Source organism: Neopsephotus bourkii, unplaced genomic scaffold, assembly GCF_033783945.1.
Source record: "Neopsephotus bourkii isolate Nb327-2 ecotype Australia unplaced genomic scaffold, CSIRO-AGI_Nbou_v1 NB_1248, whole genome shotgun sequence".
In the NCBI taxonomy this organism is placed as follows: Eukaryota; Metazoa; Chordata; class Aves; order Psittaciformes; family Psittacidae; genus Neopsephotus; species Neopsephotus bourkii.
Genome location: NW_026901733.1, coordinates 4,555,150 through 4,571,673, shown reverse-complemented (window position 1 = coordinate 4,571,673; position 16,524 = coordinate 4,555,150). Strand labels below are relative to the sequence as shown.

The 16,524-nt window shown below is 40.2% G+C and overlaps 1 protein-coding gene across 1 annotated transcript; it reads right to left on the bottom strand.

The window, feature by feature from the left end:
- Nucleotides 1-9,314: 9,314 nt before the first annotated feature.
- Nucleotides 9,315-16,348, bottom strand: BLOC1S4 (biogenesis of lysosomal organelles complex 1 subunit 4). Its single transcript, XM_061364696.1, has 5 exons — nt 16,103-16,348; nt 15,669-15,740; nt 14,574-14,675; nt 13,682-13,816; nt 9,315-10,527 (listed from the first exon to the last, which is right to left on the bottom strand). The coding sequence occupies exons 1-5, from the start codon at nt 16,313-16,315 to the stop codon at nt 10,426-10,428; spliced, it is 624 nt and encodes a 207-aa protein (XP_061220680.1). The 5' UTR covers nt 16,316-16,348; the 3' UTR covers nt 9,315-10,425.
- Between the last annotated feature and the right edge of the window lie 176 nt (nt 16,349-16,524).

The window sequence follows — 16,524 nt, the reverse complement described above, 5'->3', positions numbered from 1 at the left end:
TTCTGTAAATCAAAATCACTGCTCCCTCATGGAACGTGGAAAGTATCAGTACAAACTAAATGCCGTGACTCTTCAGGGACTGGGGAGCAATATAAGCTGAGATACACACAAACAAAGAGGAAAAGTGGAGCTGGACATTTTTAGCATATTTAACATTGCCTGTTAATTTCCTCACTAATGAATATTGCTGATCTTATCAGGTGAAAATTTGGAGGGAGTTTGTACACTAATAGTTAAAAATGTAATCAAGTCTTTGAAAGCAATGAAAGTAAAAGCCACTGCTAGGGAAATATCCAAACTGTAAATCATTGATATTCTTCCACCACTTTCAGGTAGTATCAAACATACTGGAATCTGAATGGAAACAAAAGGGGTTTCCCATTGGCTTCATGATGTATCAGAGCACCTCCAGATGCTTGCTTGTTTAATTATTCTGGATAAAATACTAGGATAACATTGGCATTATCTAAGAGTGGGCATTGGAAACTATCCTATCTTACAGAAACAGAAACCTCTGACACAATTAGATCTGAGTCCAGCATTCTGCCTCCTATAGCAACCCCTACTAAACATTTCTGGGAAAGATACAAAAAAAAGTACAACACGGATTGACTCATTTTTGATTGGTCCATCTTTCTGCTAAAAGGAAGATTTAACCAAAACAGCTGGCTAGAAAAAGTAACACTCAACTATTAAAGACTGGTGTAATAAATTTTCTGTCTGGAAATAGGTTATAGAGCACATAAGAAGGAAAAATGCAATTTGAAAGGAAGTGCTTGAATCATTACAATCAGGGAGTTAGAGGTAATTCATCTGCAGTAGAGCTATTTCATCTGTGGCTAAAATTTTGGTGTCCAACTGAGTATGTGGCATGCAGATGACCAAACAGATTCCTCCTTCTCTCCCAGCTTCCATCTTCAACAAAGCAAATCCATTTCACCTATCCACATTAACCACTCCTCTTTACGTTAATGTGACTGACTCTAATGCTTACAGTCTCATAACTTCCTCTTTTGTCAACATATGTAAACCCACATCCTTCCCCTGCTTTGCTTTGCTGTCTCTTCTGGAAGTTTCCTGCACCTCTTCCCAACAGCAGTTCGTCTTTGATGCCCTCAGCCTGTTGTCTGCATTGTGATCAGCCCTGGGTGAGCAAGAAATCCCGGGCAGACCCCAGGCTACCTGTTGTCTTCCCACCCTTCTGCCTCCACACAGCTGAGTACCCATCTCCATCTGGAGTGGAACTCTGCACCAGTATGTGTCTGTTGTGAGGGCTCCAGACACATCATGGATTTCAAGCTCCTGATTTCTGTTCCAGCAGTAATAATGAAATAGGCTGTCCCTGCCTATGCAGATCCCCACATTTAAGAAGGCCTGAGATGAATCTTTTCACATGTGCACGCTCTGATGGGTCCAGCTGATGCAAATGCCTGTCATCATTAATGTTTTAATCATTAATTCAGTCCATCAATTGGTATGAGTCAGGTACAATTAGGTGCCCACACAGACTAGGAGAGACATATGACAACAGGGACAAGTAAGGCCTGCCAAGGAAGCATGGATGCCTCACAGCCTTCTTTTAAGCACCAACACTAAGCAGTTTCTTCACAAGTCAAACCATGCATATGAAAAGTTTGTGAGCAATACAAAATGTAACCAATCTGTTCTCCCCAGAGACTCTTAACAAGTGACCCTAAGGACCAGCAGCATTCAGATGAATATAAATACATCACATATGGATAATAAGCCATATAGAGTCAAGAACCATGAGTGAACAATAAAATTATACACTATCAATCATATCAATATATTTAAGAATATTCCTCTTGTTCCAGTTCTGCTAGACTTTGACTGTGGGACTCAAATCTGGTATTACCATCTCACCTGTAAAGTAATCCAGGCTGTGTAATGCGTCACAAAAATTCAACTTTAACACAGTTTGAGGTGTCAGTTTTTCTTGCAAGAGGAGTAATCTCTGCTTTCTAGTTTAACCATAACTCTCAAATGAAGAAAATGAAACGAACTGAGCTTCTGAAAAGAGCATGAGTACAAAAGCAAGGCTATTCCTCTTCTCAGCACTGTGCCATTATTGACTAACTACATCCACAAAACCCTCACACAGAAAAGAGGAGACTGTCGCTGCAGAGTAGTCATTGACTTTAAGTTCTTCCTACACATTGCAGGATAAAAGTAGCACATGATTAATCACTGAAAACAGTCTTAAGTGCTGGATTCAACCCCTACCTTTGTGGGACAAAATGTGGGAATACTGTTGTACAAAGGAGAGTGTGGCACAGGCCCTGCTTGTCTGTTGAGACACCCAGCACCCTCCCCAGTGACGTTCTTCAGGCTCAGTCCTTGACAATCTAAATGTCAGAGAGCACAAGTGCACAAATCTCACCAGAGCAGGGCAGTGAAAAGCCCACTTGAGCCTCAGGATGTTCCTCAACATGGGCCATGCTACTCGGATTCTGGCTTCAGGAAAGAACCAGAGGAAAATCCTCAGCATGGCTGCTCTCAGCTAGCTCCCAGCAGGATCTTCCATGAGAAGCGTTCCCTCCAACCTCTGCAGATGTTCAGAGTTCTTCCCCTGCATCCAGCCGTGGAGAAAGACCTGGAGCCCTATGGCTCTGTAAGAGGCAGGGGCCAGCTCAGCCTCAGGATACAGAGCAGTTAAGGTAAAGAGAGCACCCTGGAAGGAATGCTGGCACAACAAAGAATTTGAGGGAATTCAAAAGTAAGAAAGTTTCTGTCAGTGCTACCAAGTGTTACCTTGCTCCTCCAAAGCTGCGGTGGGCTGAACAGTACCTGGTGCATGGTGTTAGGCTCTTTGCTTCAGCACAGTACTGCAGGCTGAGGTTAAATACCATTTTTCTACGACTGCTGTAGCTATAAGTTCAATGACAGGCCAGGTGAGCACAAATATACAGAGGAGTCAAACACCTACACCAGTAGCTGACCTCCAGTAATGCTGTATCTATATACGTAAATACATTGACTTTGCAGCATCTGTGTGTTTGCCGCTTTGTGCATAGCCCTGCAATCCAGTACTTTTTATATCAGATCCATGTATGCAGTAACTTTTTTTAGCAAAACCTCATCCTACTAACTGGAAGCACCTCCTGCTTAACAGCCACGTATTTAGGCATTACATTAAAATATCCCTTGTATGAACCTTATGAGTCAGAAAGTAAAGTTGAGCAGTTGCTTGTGAATGAGATCACACAACTAACTATGATAGGTCCTGATAGTATCAGTTTAAATGTTCAGAAGAAGACAAGAAAGCACATCTGATATTAGAAATAACTAGAGAAGAAACAGAGAGAGGCAGATTGTGGTACTGTTTAAATCTCTGATTTGCTTGTGCCTGGAATTATGCAGTTAGTCCTGGTTTCCTGATCTGAAAAAGGATACAGCAGAAGTGGGAAAAATTCCAGAGAAATGCAACAAAGGCATGGAAACTTCATACACAAAACAAAAGGGTTTTGAGCAATGTGGTCTAGTGGAAGGTGTCCCTGCCCACAGCAGGGGGGCTGGAACTAGATGATCTTTAAGGTCCGTTCCAACCCAAACCATTCTGTGATTCTTCAGCCAAGGGAAGAGATCATGGAAAGGGAAATTACAGACATTACCAAAAGATGATGAGCAACACAGATGGTCCATGAATGTTGATTGTGGCCTCCAATACAGGAATTAGAGGATATTAAAAAGAAGCTTGTGGGAACAAGGTTCAGAAAAATGGATGTGGGATGCAACAGAGAAGGTGCTTTGGCAAGAGTTTGTATTTTTGTGCATATTGCCCCTTGTGGTAACTGCAGCCACTAAGGGTCTGTCTCCTCTCCTCCCTTCAGGTTTTTATACATGCTGATGAGTTCCCCCCCCGAAGCCTTGTCTCCTCCATGCTGAAGAGTCCCAGCTCTCTGAGCCTCTTATCCTAGGAGAGGTGCTCTAGTCCCTGAATGGTCTTTGTGGCCCTGCACTTAACTCCCTCTAGTTCATCTATATCTTTCTTGTACTGGCAAGCCCAGTAAAGACAGTTGAGTAAAGACTTACCAGCAAACACTGAGGCAAAGAAGGCACTGCGTACCTCAGCCTTCTCTGTGTCCTGCATCATCCCCTGCGTTCAGCAGTGGGACACATTTTCCCTGGTCTTCTTGTTTATGTTCTTGAATAGTCCTCTTATGTTGCCCTTTATACCCCTCACCAGATTCAAATCCAGGTAGGCCTTGGCTTTCCCAACCCTATCCCTGCAAGATTAAACAACAGCTCTATCATCCTGCTGGGTCTCCTGCCCCTGTTTCCACCTCCTATACACTTCCTTACTACGTGTGAGTTCAGCTGGTCTAAATCTGTTCCTCCATATCACGTCATCTCCATCATCTCCTCTCCAGCAGCTTTCAGGCTCTTCTCTTCACAGTTTTCCTACATGAATTTCATTTTCATTTTAGTGACCCATTCAAGTCCTTAAAAGCAAACCATCTCATCTGCACTCATTGCACAGCCTTGATTCAGTCTTTGTACTCCTGAAGACTGCTGTTTACCACCCTGGGGCTCTACCTGTCTTAGCAAATAGTTCAGCACAGCAGAGGCAGATTTGTAAGGAGAAGCCAGCTGTTCAAGCTAAATATTTCATTGAGTTTACCTTGACCTAAGACTAGCACAGGCCAGCAGCATGGAATGAATATGCAACAGCAGTTGTAGCATGTCAGATAAACTCCTGGAGCAAGACTCTGGCTGTATTGGATCCAAAAAGAATCCGTTTCACACCCACAGACAGTTCCATGGTGCAAATTACAGAGTGCCAGAATGCTAACTGAGATGGGCACTGGAATATCATCTAGCCCTGTTTTCACTGATCTCTTCTTATTGTTGATTCCATATCCCCATAATTTCATCCAACTTGTTTGGTGGAGTCTTGACTTATCTCACTGGCATATGCAATGAGTTTGCAAATGGCAATGGCTCATGTACTTGGTTAGCTAACAACATCATAGCTGATGTTCCTTAGGCAAGATTTCTCTGGCATTACTTTGTGTTTTCCTTCCTGTGGCTACAGAAACACAATTAAATCCAGGAAAAGTCAAACTAATAAATCCAGAAAGAAAACATGATTTCTATTAAATTATATTGTTTAGTATTTTTCCCCTCAATAAGTATTTTTTCCCTTAACAGTCTTCCAATACACTGGATTTTATACGCAACAGACACACTTCCAAAAGACTTCCCAGCAACCACTGACACCAAGAATGAGGGCACTGCTTAACACTAGCAGTTGAACCACTGTGGTGGTGTTGATAAAACGTTGCTGAAAGTATGCACCTGAGCAAGACACACAGCACACAGGCACTTCTGCAGTGACGAAGAGAAGGCTGTTCCCAACACCTAATTTTTTTGTTCTTTCCCTTTACACTTCAAACCAAATCACAAAGACATCCCTGCAGAGGAAAGGGCTAACCAAAGACGCATGAGGAAAACTGATGCTAATTCCGTATTATGCATCTCACTGGCTTGTACATGCTGCTGGTGACACTGCCAGGGAAAGTGTTTTATTTGCCTTCTCAGGGCTACAGCTGGGAGTAGAGGGGTGTCACCCCTCACCCTTGTGCTAAGACATCAGTGCTTGACTGGACTGTTTGCCTTGGTAGGGCTGATTTTTAGTCACAGAGGTCTAATGGTACCTGCAAGTCCTACCGCTTTTGTGAAAGAGGCAGGAACAAAAGGAAGTAACTGCACTTGGTCCAGACAGTTCTTTCACAGTTTTTCCAGTACAGGTAAAGCCCCTCCTAAACTGTGTACTTGGGAGTAGTGCACCCTGAGGCAGAAGAGGAGAAAAGCTCCTAAACTATGAGCAAACAACAAAACCGCATGTGTATGTCAGCTCTGTTGTGGATTTTCATTCATCCCTCCCAGTTCAGAGATCCTGCCCTCATCTGTTCACTCTGCTCAAGGCTCTCCCACTGCAAGTTTACACTAGCATTTGCCCTGGCTTATCTGCTATGCTATTTTTGCCTTTTCCATTTCTTCATGAGGCTTTTACTGTTTCTCTTTTCCCTTTTATCTCTTTTCCTATGAATCAATCTGAACCAATTTTTCTGCCAGTTTGCAATCTCTGCAAACGTTTGAGATTGACTCATGTTCAGAGAAACATTTCAGATGCTCCTGTCATACTTAGTGCCAGCACTCATTTTAAAGTCTTAGGATTGTGGGAATTTCAACTATTGCCTTTTCTTGATGTAAAGGTTGCTTTCTAGACTATTTGCTTGCAAAGAAAATCCTGAGAGTGTCACCTGTAAGAAACAGATGGCAATTAAGTTATTTTTAATCAATGTAGGCATCAAGCTATGCTCAGGAAACCTACCGTTTCTGAACAGGGGGGGATGATAAATCAAATTGGAAACATCTTTCTTTTCTTTCTTCATTCATACTCAGCAAGTGTATTTTTCATTTACTTTCCCCTATGAATTCTATCCCTTTGTTTTTTCACTCAGAAGACTCTGATGGAATCCTTGCTATCATTCAGTTAATTTTCTTAGCTCTGCCAGCTTATTTATATACCTGTATGCTAAATATACTTCTTTTAATGACTATTTAAGATCATGTATTGCACATTTGACTGAAAACATATTTTATGACTATTTATGTAATTTTAATGTCTTTTATTTCTATTCCTTAAACTAATAGTCCATCAAATAATGTACAGCCAATATTAAAGTTGACAAACATTGAATGACGTTTTGAGTCTTCCATGTGGATTTTAGACAGGATACTTTGGTTTTCCTGTCTTAGCCTTTTGCCTGACAGAATTCCAAAGGCATAATTTCATTTTTTTCTTTTCCAAACTATGCATCTATAGGGGACTGCATTCCGTCTCACCAGCATTGTTTTGTATTGCCCGTAGGCAGTACCTTGTTTCCCCTTTTTCTACTTTGCTGTTACTCAGCATGTTTAAGGCATTGATCATGCATAATTCGAAAACTGCTTATATTGTTTTGCAAAATCGTAAAAATGACCAGCGAGTAGATAAGCTTAAGCAAGAAAGTAACTTCCTCAGATCTCCGAGACCAGGTGGCGCTGGAGTCTGTACTAACACCTTTTAAGCTGTACTACCACCCACCGGCTGAAAGAATCAACACGAGCAGCGGAGTGAACAAAGCCTCTACTCTGCACCTGCAGCACAGCCTGCCACGGTAACCTCACTCCTATAAGGCTGTGGATCCCACCAGCTGGAAACTCATCATGTCTGATGGATTTAAGAGCAATGGCTAGAGAGATTACCAACCCCCATTGTACTCCTCTTTGGCAATAGCTAAATCTGATGGGGATTTTGGCTTTTCAAAGCAGGGCTTCAGTCTGGGCATGTGGGATTTTTTCTACAAAAACTTGAGTTTGAAAGTGCATCACTTACTTGTGGGACAGAGTAACTGATAACACTGGGTCATCTGTATCATCTGTGTCACCTGATGACACCTACTCTGCGTCATCTGTGTCCCGTCACTCTGTGGGACAGAATGCAAATTAATCTTGCTACTGATTTCTTGGTATTGCAGGTAAAATTACTTAACCTTGAAGGTTATTTTCAAGCTCTGGGTTTTGATAATGCCAGTGTAACCCAGTACCTCTTTAAATCTTTAAACAATTCATTATTTTATTTGGTCAGATAAGTCATCAAATCTGTGCATCCTTCTATAATTTCTTTGGGCTTTACAGCACCTGCAGTAGCATTGCTAAAGAGTAGAACAAAAATAAAATGTACCTAACCAGATCAAAATCTGTAGCATTATCTCTGCTAGAACTTCAAAACATTTTCTTCATGTCATAAAAGATTTGTGTGAAGACTTTTTTTGATACTAAATATTAGCTCATTTCACACACTCAGTAACAAACCTTTAGCAGCTCACCCCATTAAACGTGATGCCCTGCTTTACAGCAGTTCTATCCAAAAAAGCTCTCCATGTTAAAAACGGGTAATGTAGTGCTACTGTTACTCTCTTTGTATCTTGGAACGCAAGCAAGAGGAGAAAGATAAATACTGTCCAGAGAAAGACACAGGTATGGCTTTCTGGATATATGAATATTAGTATCAGTGATCCTGAGGTTTAGATTTGCAGCTGGCAAATATAGTGAATATCAAGCCTAATTCATAACAGTTACTACTGGGTTTACACTAACACAAGGTAGACAGATTAAAGGAACATTCCATCAGTCTTTTACTGTGAGTGAACACTTGGGATTTTGTTTATGCTATTCCTGCTTGGTGAGAGTGATCACAATCAAGGAGTCAGCCAAGGTAGTACAAATTCAAAGGCAGAGTGCACATGTAGGTCTTGTCAGTACTATGAGAACACCTTAATTTTGTAAGTGTTCTAGACTGTAGTTCACAGCTGAACTATGACCTTGCTATTTATTTTGTATAATTTATTAAAAAAAACCCCCACAATTTACTGCCAGTAATCTTACAGAATTTCCTTAATAAATCTGCCATGGATTGTCCATTATTTTCAGTAATAAAAGTATTTTAAAGCATTTCAAATAAAACTGTACTAGTTATAGGAATTGCATGATTTTTCTTTGTGGTGTGCTTTGAAGATACTTTTTTTTTCCCCACAAACAACTGTTCAACATAAATGCCCACTTCAGAATATGTGACTTTCTTCTCTTATTTATAGTATGACAAATACTCAGCTGTATAAACTTGCTGAGATCTTTATTACTTTAACATTTTAAATTATATCATGTGTTTAAAAATAACTGCATTTTAGCTCCATCCAGCAGAGGGCAAAGTTCTTAAAAAATGATTAATTTCATTAGAAATTTGTTCTAAAGTTACTTTAAAACGTTTTGTAATGTCAGCATAAGTGTGTTTAAGAGTATCTGACTGTAGCCTTATGTTGCTGCACTAAGCAGCCATTTCATTAGATTTCACTGAAGAGTGATAAGCCTTCAAAGACTATTTATACATAACCTGAAAAGTACCACACCTTTTGGAAATGCAAGTGTTCCTGCAGTGAACACCTAAATAATGAAATAATTATGAGAGCAAGGAGTACGGGAAGCAGGGGGAAGCCCTTCTTCAACATCAAATGGCTCTAACTTTCTGCATGTTTACATGTAACATTTTTTTTTTCTAGATTTTCTGGTTTTGGAACCTACTAATTTTGACTTCACAATCTTTGTTTTGATTTTTACTAAATGCTGCTTTAGATACTATTTAGAACCTGATCCCCTCTGCTGTTTGAAGCCAAGACCATATGGTTTTCAAAGCTTTAGCTATTAATATATAATCCTTGCTCTACAACTGGATACCTTTTTCTGTGCTTGCACAAAATCACCAGACATTTTCTCCCTAATGCATTCTTTATTCCCCTGATATTTGAATTTTGCATATTTCTAGTGAGTTATATTGGTACTACAACAGCAGTGATAAAATTGTTGTTTAGAGGAATAAAACAATTTATGAGTAATACCTGCTATGCACTGTATGAGGCTGTATGCAAGAAGGTTTTCAGGAACAATGGTGCAGTTCGAGGCTGTCAGGTGACATGTTAAGATCACAACAACAGGGGTTAGCTATTAGTTTATTGATAATATACTCACCCTGCAATCAGCAGGGAATCCCAGTAACCACACAGAGCGTTGGGAGGGAAAAGTTGACAGTCTGGCCAGGCACCTGATTGAGGCTCAGCCCAAGGATATCACTGCCTCAACTTAAGACGCTTTTTGACAGCAGGTTAAACATGTATATCCTATGCCCACCTGGTTACACATCAAACAATACAATGCTGCAATAATTAGAATCTCAGGTCACTTCGACATGATGATCATCAGTGGGGGCAGGATGTTTGCTTTGTGAACCATGTTCATTGATCCATGCTCTTGACTGCTCACCGAACTTCAAGTACTTCCCTTGCAACCTGTACATCCCAACGTAGTGCATTTCTCCGTACAAACTGCAGGGACCAGGTTTCAATACTTGGAGTAGATTATTTCATGCATAGTTTTTCTTTCACCCCGATAAGTACATTGCAGGAGGAGAAACAATCAAACAAAAAACAAAGGCCCACGTCTTTGTGGTATAGCTATTTACACTTGCAGCAGCACAAGTATTTGTGTTAAAAAATTTATATATAAAATTGTTTTGTATTGTTTATCTATTTTTAAAAGGAAGAAAAAATCTAATGTCAAAGTATTCTTACATTCCTTCCTCAAAATAATCTGAAAATTTATACTGTGTTTTAGGAAGACTTTTGAAATAATGTACACAAAAAAGATTACCTGAAAAATACTGCCTGAAGGAAGACAGTGAGAATCATAATGGCAATATGCCACTGATAATGTCCAAAAATGCAGCAATTTTGAGGCTAGCATTTCTTTTGTTCACTTGGCTGTCTCTGTTCTGGCTGATTCACATCAATTCCAAAGCAAAAATCATTGGTAAGGTGCTTCATTAAGACATGGAAAATAGTCTTCAGTCTTGAAGAGGACTGGAGGTTCATAGAGGGTCTGTTGTTGTCGTGAGGAAGATGATTTCTGCAAATTAGGTAAGTTTATGTTTCACCTTCTTGAAAAAGCAAGTTTTAAAACAAAGCCTACAGAGCTAAAATGCAAAACAATAAGAGTTGTAAAGACATACTTTCTTCATTAGGCAAATTTTTAACCATAGCTCAGATGGGTCTGGCATATGCTAGTGAAGAAAAGTAGCCTTTGACCTTTGGCATGCCATCACCTGAACAGATTCAGTCTTGGAAAGTGTGTGACATGTCAGCCTTGCAGGAGCCAGATAGGTAATCTTTTCCAGCTGATATATATTGTATAGTCGTAACCTTTATCCTTCCAGAACCATATACCTCTACCTTTCCTGCTCCAGCCTTTGAGCTCCCTTCAGCTGCTTCCTTTGAGTTAACCCTAATCTGTGTTCTCATTTACTTAGTGAAAAAGTTCCATATAGAAATACTTAGCAAATGTTGCCTTCAAGAAGGCTGCTGCTCCTGTTGAGCTTATTCATCAAGTATATGTTAGAATATATGTACTATGACATACCATTAAAAATAATACAGTAGAGGACTGGAAAAGAACTGTTAACACTGTTTTTCAGGAAAGGTGTACATGCTTCTTTTAAATACTAACTGTACACTGTTTTGCTCTGCCAAATGGCTCATTTTAAGAGACAACAGCAAGGACCACTACATGTCAGCCTTCCTGCATGTAAATAACACTGCACTGCAACACAGACCCAGAGTATGTTTTTAATACATGGTCTCAAATAGAAGGCTTGAAATCAAGACTTCATTCATCGAAAAATATTCTGGACTCATGAAAAGATTTTTATGAACTATTTTGCAGACCCCTCAATCAGTTTGTCTGCAGAGTTCCTCAGATACTTTTTTCACCTATTTGGGATGAGGAAATTAGAGTCTTCACCAATAATAAAGTTAAAACCGTACCTATTATCATTGGTATACTTTGAGGTTGGAATGTTTTTATAGGACCAAAATGAGGATGTAAATAAGTATCTACAGAACAGCTAAGTGGATTTTTTCCAATATTCAGTTGAGTTGTATCCTTGCACTCCATATGAAATAAGTAGATATTCTCTTGTTCTATCCAAAAGTACAGATTTATGACATTTAAATTATATTTGTAACTTTACAATACTGTAACTTTCTCCAAAATAAGCTTGTTCTGCCATTACAGTTGCAATGAAATAAAATATATATATATAAACAGATCTATAAATAGTGGATATTACCAATGTTCATGGAATCACAGAATGGTTTGGGTTGGAAGGGACCTTAAAGATCATCTAGTTCCAGCCCACTCACCACAGGCAGGGATACCTTCCACTAGACCAAGTTGCTGAAAGCCCCATCAAGCCTGGCCTTGAACACTTCCAGGGTTGGGGCAGCCACAGCTTCTCTGGGCAACCTGTTCCAGAGCCTCACCACCCTCACAGTGAAGAACTTGTTCCTAACATCTAGTCTAAATCTCCCCTCTTTCAGCTTAAAATGTTCTCTATATCAGAAATTTTTCCAAATATAAAAAACAATCTTAGAAGTCAAAGTTCTGCTTTTAAAAATTATTTCCTATCCTGTACTGCCCTGTGAGAAAACACCTGTCAAGTAAGGAAAACTAAGGCTGCAGATATTCTGCAACTCCTGACACTGATTTAAGAGGTGCTATATTTACATATGTGAAAGATGGGGATAATTTCAATCTAATGAGGAAATTCATAGGCAGGCACAGTACCCACAGCTGCCTAAGTACACATTTATGATGAGCTGTTTTTGCAGCTGCTCAAGAGGCACTTTTACCTTTTGACAAGAAGTCTACATCCTTAGCAATATTAGAAGTTTTACAGTACTGTACTTTATACTGACTGGTATTCATAAGGGAAGAACTTGAGGCAAAATCTGTATGGGAGATTACAAATACACAGCTTGAGAAACACAAAGCATATCCTTTGTGTAAAGAAACAGATACATTTGAATGAGAAGAGAGAGAGGGAACTTGATTAAATTCAAATTGTAGCAGTGAAATATGAATTACAGCTACAGTGAAAATCCCTATGTTGGTGTAGCCTCCTTTTCCAAAGCATTTCTATATTGAGTATGCTAGCTACATGTCAGGCATGAGGAGAAACCTCCTCAGACATTTTAATTCAGACATGCTTGTGTTTACTAGTGAAAATAGATATTTTACTATGCAATACTCAGTACCACTGCAGAACAATGACCTGACTTTCCACCTAGGTGATGCGGAAAAACATGCTAAAGTGGACAGAGTGTTCCCAAGAACACCAACAAAAGCTCTTTCTTAGAACTTTCAGAGTTTTCAATTGAAGATTCTCATTCCATGGTTGACAACTGCTTTGAGCAACAAAACGAAAAATACTGCTGAATATTCTTCAAGGCAACTGCTGCGGTTGTTTGGTTTTGTAACTGTCCCATAAATAGCAGCTTTGTGCTGGTCTTTTAAAAAAGAAAAGATGACATCACTCTACACCTGAACACCAACAAAAATGAAGGAATGAGAAGTTAACTAACTTAAAGGCTGCATTAAAGAACAGGTTCCTTATCACTTCAAGTCTTCTGTAGACAAAGTCTACATGTAGTAACAAGGGAAGAGAGAGAAAACTGCATCCTTAGAAAGTTTAACAAGGTGCTTACATGATTACTGAACCATGTGGACTGAATATGAACAGTACCTGTATTTTAAAAACAGTGCTGTGTAGCTCTCATTTCCTTCTTTGACAATATTTCTGCAGTGATATTACCAATGCAGTACAATTCTTTAACAGTTCTGTCTGTACAGGCTCTTTCTACTTGCACTGCATACCATTAGAGATCAGGGGTGCTTTCACATAAAGGCTTGTGCAGTATGTTTTTGTATGTACCCTCCACAGTCTTTTGTGTATTCAACCTTATTTTGGAAAGTTACATAGATCTTTGTAATAATTCGTGATTTTTAAGGTTTTTGTTTGTTTGTTTTGGTGTTTGTGGGGTTTTTTGTGTACATATATACTTATTATAAGTCTAAGAACTTTTCCAAAATCCCAATAATAAAGTATATAAGAGTTTTGCAGTTAAATTCAGCTGTATGTTAATATACTTTTTTATTATTTTGATCACCTACACAGGTAAGCAGAGCAACTAAGCTGGTCACATGGGAACAAAACTTCACTTACATTAAGGAAGGATGGTATGCTGATTGTGTGCAAGATTTTCTTGAACGTGCTTGGAAAAGCTCCAAGGTCTGTTTCTGCCTTTGTGACCCGTTCTTCCAGTCCAGCTACGCTATTGCTGATCATCTTCACAAAAGCCTAGTGTGGAAAAAACCAATAACAACAAAACCAAAAGAAATCCAACTTTTTCAGTAACAAAACAGACTATAGATTGCATAAAAAGCAGTGAAAGGAAAGTTCCATTACTTAATGAAGCCAAAACCTCTATGCTTTATTTCCCTTCCACCTGGAAGCTCATTTTATTGCTAAAAAAATATACTTGAAATACTTAAAAAAAGTCTGCAAAACCAGGTTAAACGCAATGAAATAGTCTTCCTTTTCCTATTTGCCTTTCAAATAACTAATTTAGACTTCTTAGTATCTAGAGTCCCATCTGCCTTTCTACAAAAAGTGGGACCAAGGACCCGATTCACACTTTAACAGGCATCAGTAGACCTTCCATTCCACTAGTACCCAAATAGCTCCTAAGACAGTAATTTTGAAGGATACTATAGCAGAAACCAAACCAGAACAACCAAAAAAAAACCCCACCCAACATAAAGAAGGAAAAATGGTATTACTGCTTTCCAAAAAATCTGTCTTGCTTCAAGCAGTAAATAAAAATATATATTTTTTTAGTAGAATAACCTCAGCCTTCGGAAATTCTTAAAAAAAAAAAAAAAAAAAGTTATTTACTAACCCTGAAGCACTGAACCCAGATTGGACATGGAGAACAAAACAGATCTGAGCCCACTCTCCATGCACACATGCATATACACACAATTACCGGGCATCATTGCTTGTCCCCGCACCCCGCTAAGAAACAGAATACATTTAAAAGATATTAAATACATACCTCTAGCTTGTCAATCTTCCTGTATATGTGTCTCATTTCTATAGCTTTTGTGTAAATTTCAGGTATACTTTCATTGATAACTTGAGAGGAATCACTTCGAATCTAAAGATGATTCAAAGAAATAACACAAATATTGATGAATAAAACAAAATGGTTAGTAGATTTCATTCTAGAAACAGGAACAAATTAAAAGATTAAAACTCACAGTTTAAAAAGTCAGATAGCATAAAAATATTAGATTAAAACTAACTTCTTTGTATAGTTTAGAAAGTAACTTTGAAAATTTATTTTGCATAGACAAAAATATTTACCTTTATAATTATATTAAAATGGGCTGCTACAGCCTTAACAAAACTAAGAGATGAAACATTTCCCAAGACATACTGAAGAGTCAAATATACTAAACTAAATTTTTTACTTAAATTTTGCTACCTGTACATTTTGTCAGCTTTGCTAAAAAAGTCAGGCCACAAAAGCTTGTTTTAACTGTATACAAAAATCTCATGTTATTGTTATAAAAACAAACAAACAAACAAACAACAGAAGTTCCCCTTCCAGCAGCACAGAGGAACCACATGTGCTACACTGTAAAAGACAACCTGCAACACCAGTGTTAGCTTATAGGAATTTTACATTCAGTTGCCCAGTTTCCCCGCAGCAAAAGTGAAAACAAAGATGCCTTTATGATGAAAGCGCCCCCCTAAAGATAAATCTAACTCTGGAGGCTTGGCAACTCTGATTAGATACTTTGATTATCAAAACCACAAAGAAGGTCTTTATGTATTTTAGAGGAGAAGCAGACTATCATACTGTTCTTTTAAACATCTTGTCACTGTGCCATTTAAAACAGAGTTCCATGTATATGCACACACACATACACAATTATGAAAATGTACAGTTTTATAGTTTATAGTTATATGGCCCATAGCTGTACATGGACATGTTTTGCTTATCAGAACAAGTTATCTAATTAACAAATGTGCTTACTGGAACCTGACAAAGGTTGCTTCCTGTACCTGTTGCACTTAAAAACAGGAACAGACATTAAACTACATTCTGACTTCAAAAGCACACGTACACAAACGTTATACGTACTATATCCAGCATTCCCACAAATTCATCCACTCTGGTCAGCAAATCTTCTAGGTTCTTGTCTAAGCTTTCTATCTGCAAAACAGAAACCCTTTAAAGATACCTGAAACGATGCAAACCCCCAGGTTCTCCCAGAGAAAGCCTCCGAGTCCAGACACCAGCCAGACTACACCACCTGAACAGCAAACCCCCGGCTTCCCCACCTCCCGGCTAGGAACCGCGGAACGACTCGACACACCGGCACAAAACCCTTCCGAGAGCCTGGAACCGGCGCCCCAAGGCCAGTGACGCCTTCCCCGTCCCGCCCGCACCGCCGGGGCAGCCAGGCTCCGTGGCCGGACACGCGCCGGCGGGGAAGGGCCCGGGGAGCCGGGCAAGCCGGGCCGCAGGGGTGAGGAGGTACCCGCCAGTTCCCTGTCCCGCCATAGCCTCTTCACCTCATCGCTGAAGAGACTGCGGTCAGCCAGCAGGTAAGCGGAGTAGGCGGCGGCGGTGGCGCTGAGCAACGCCTCCAAGGTGTCCTCATCCTCCGGCTCCCCGAGGCCGGAGGCACTGCTGTGGCTCTGGGAGACGTGCCCGCTGTCCGCGCCAAGGCAGACACCCGGCAGCTCGGCCCCGCCGCTGTCCCCTACCCCAGCTGCGGCCGCCATCACCCCGCGGCCCGCCTCTTCCCCTCACGCGAGCGGGGCGGAGCAGCGCAGCCGCACTCCCGGCGGGCGGAGCTGGGAGAGGCCGGCCCCGCGGCCTGCCCCGGCACAGTGCACTGGCGTTGGGGCCGGCCGCATATATCGCCGATGGCGGAGCATTGAGGCAGCATCGTCCTGTCCGGCTGCTGGGGGTCTCAAGCACCATAGGAACT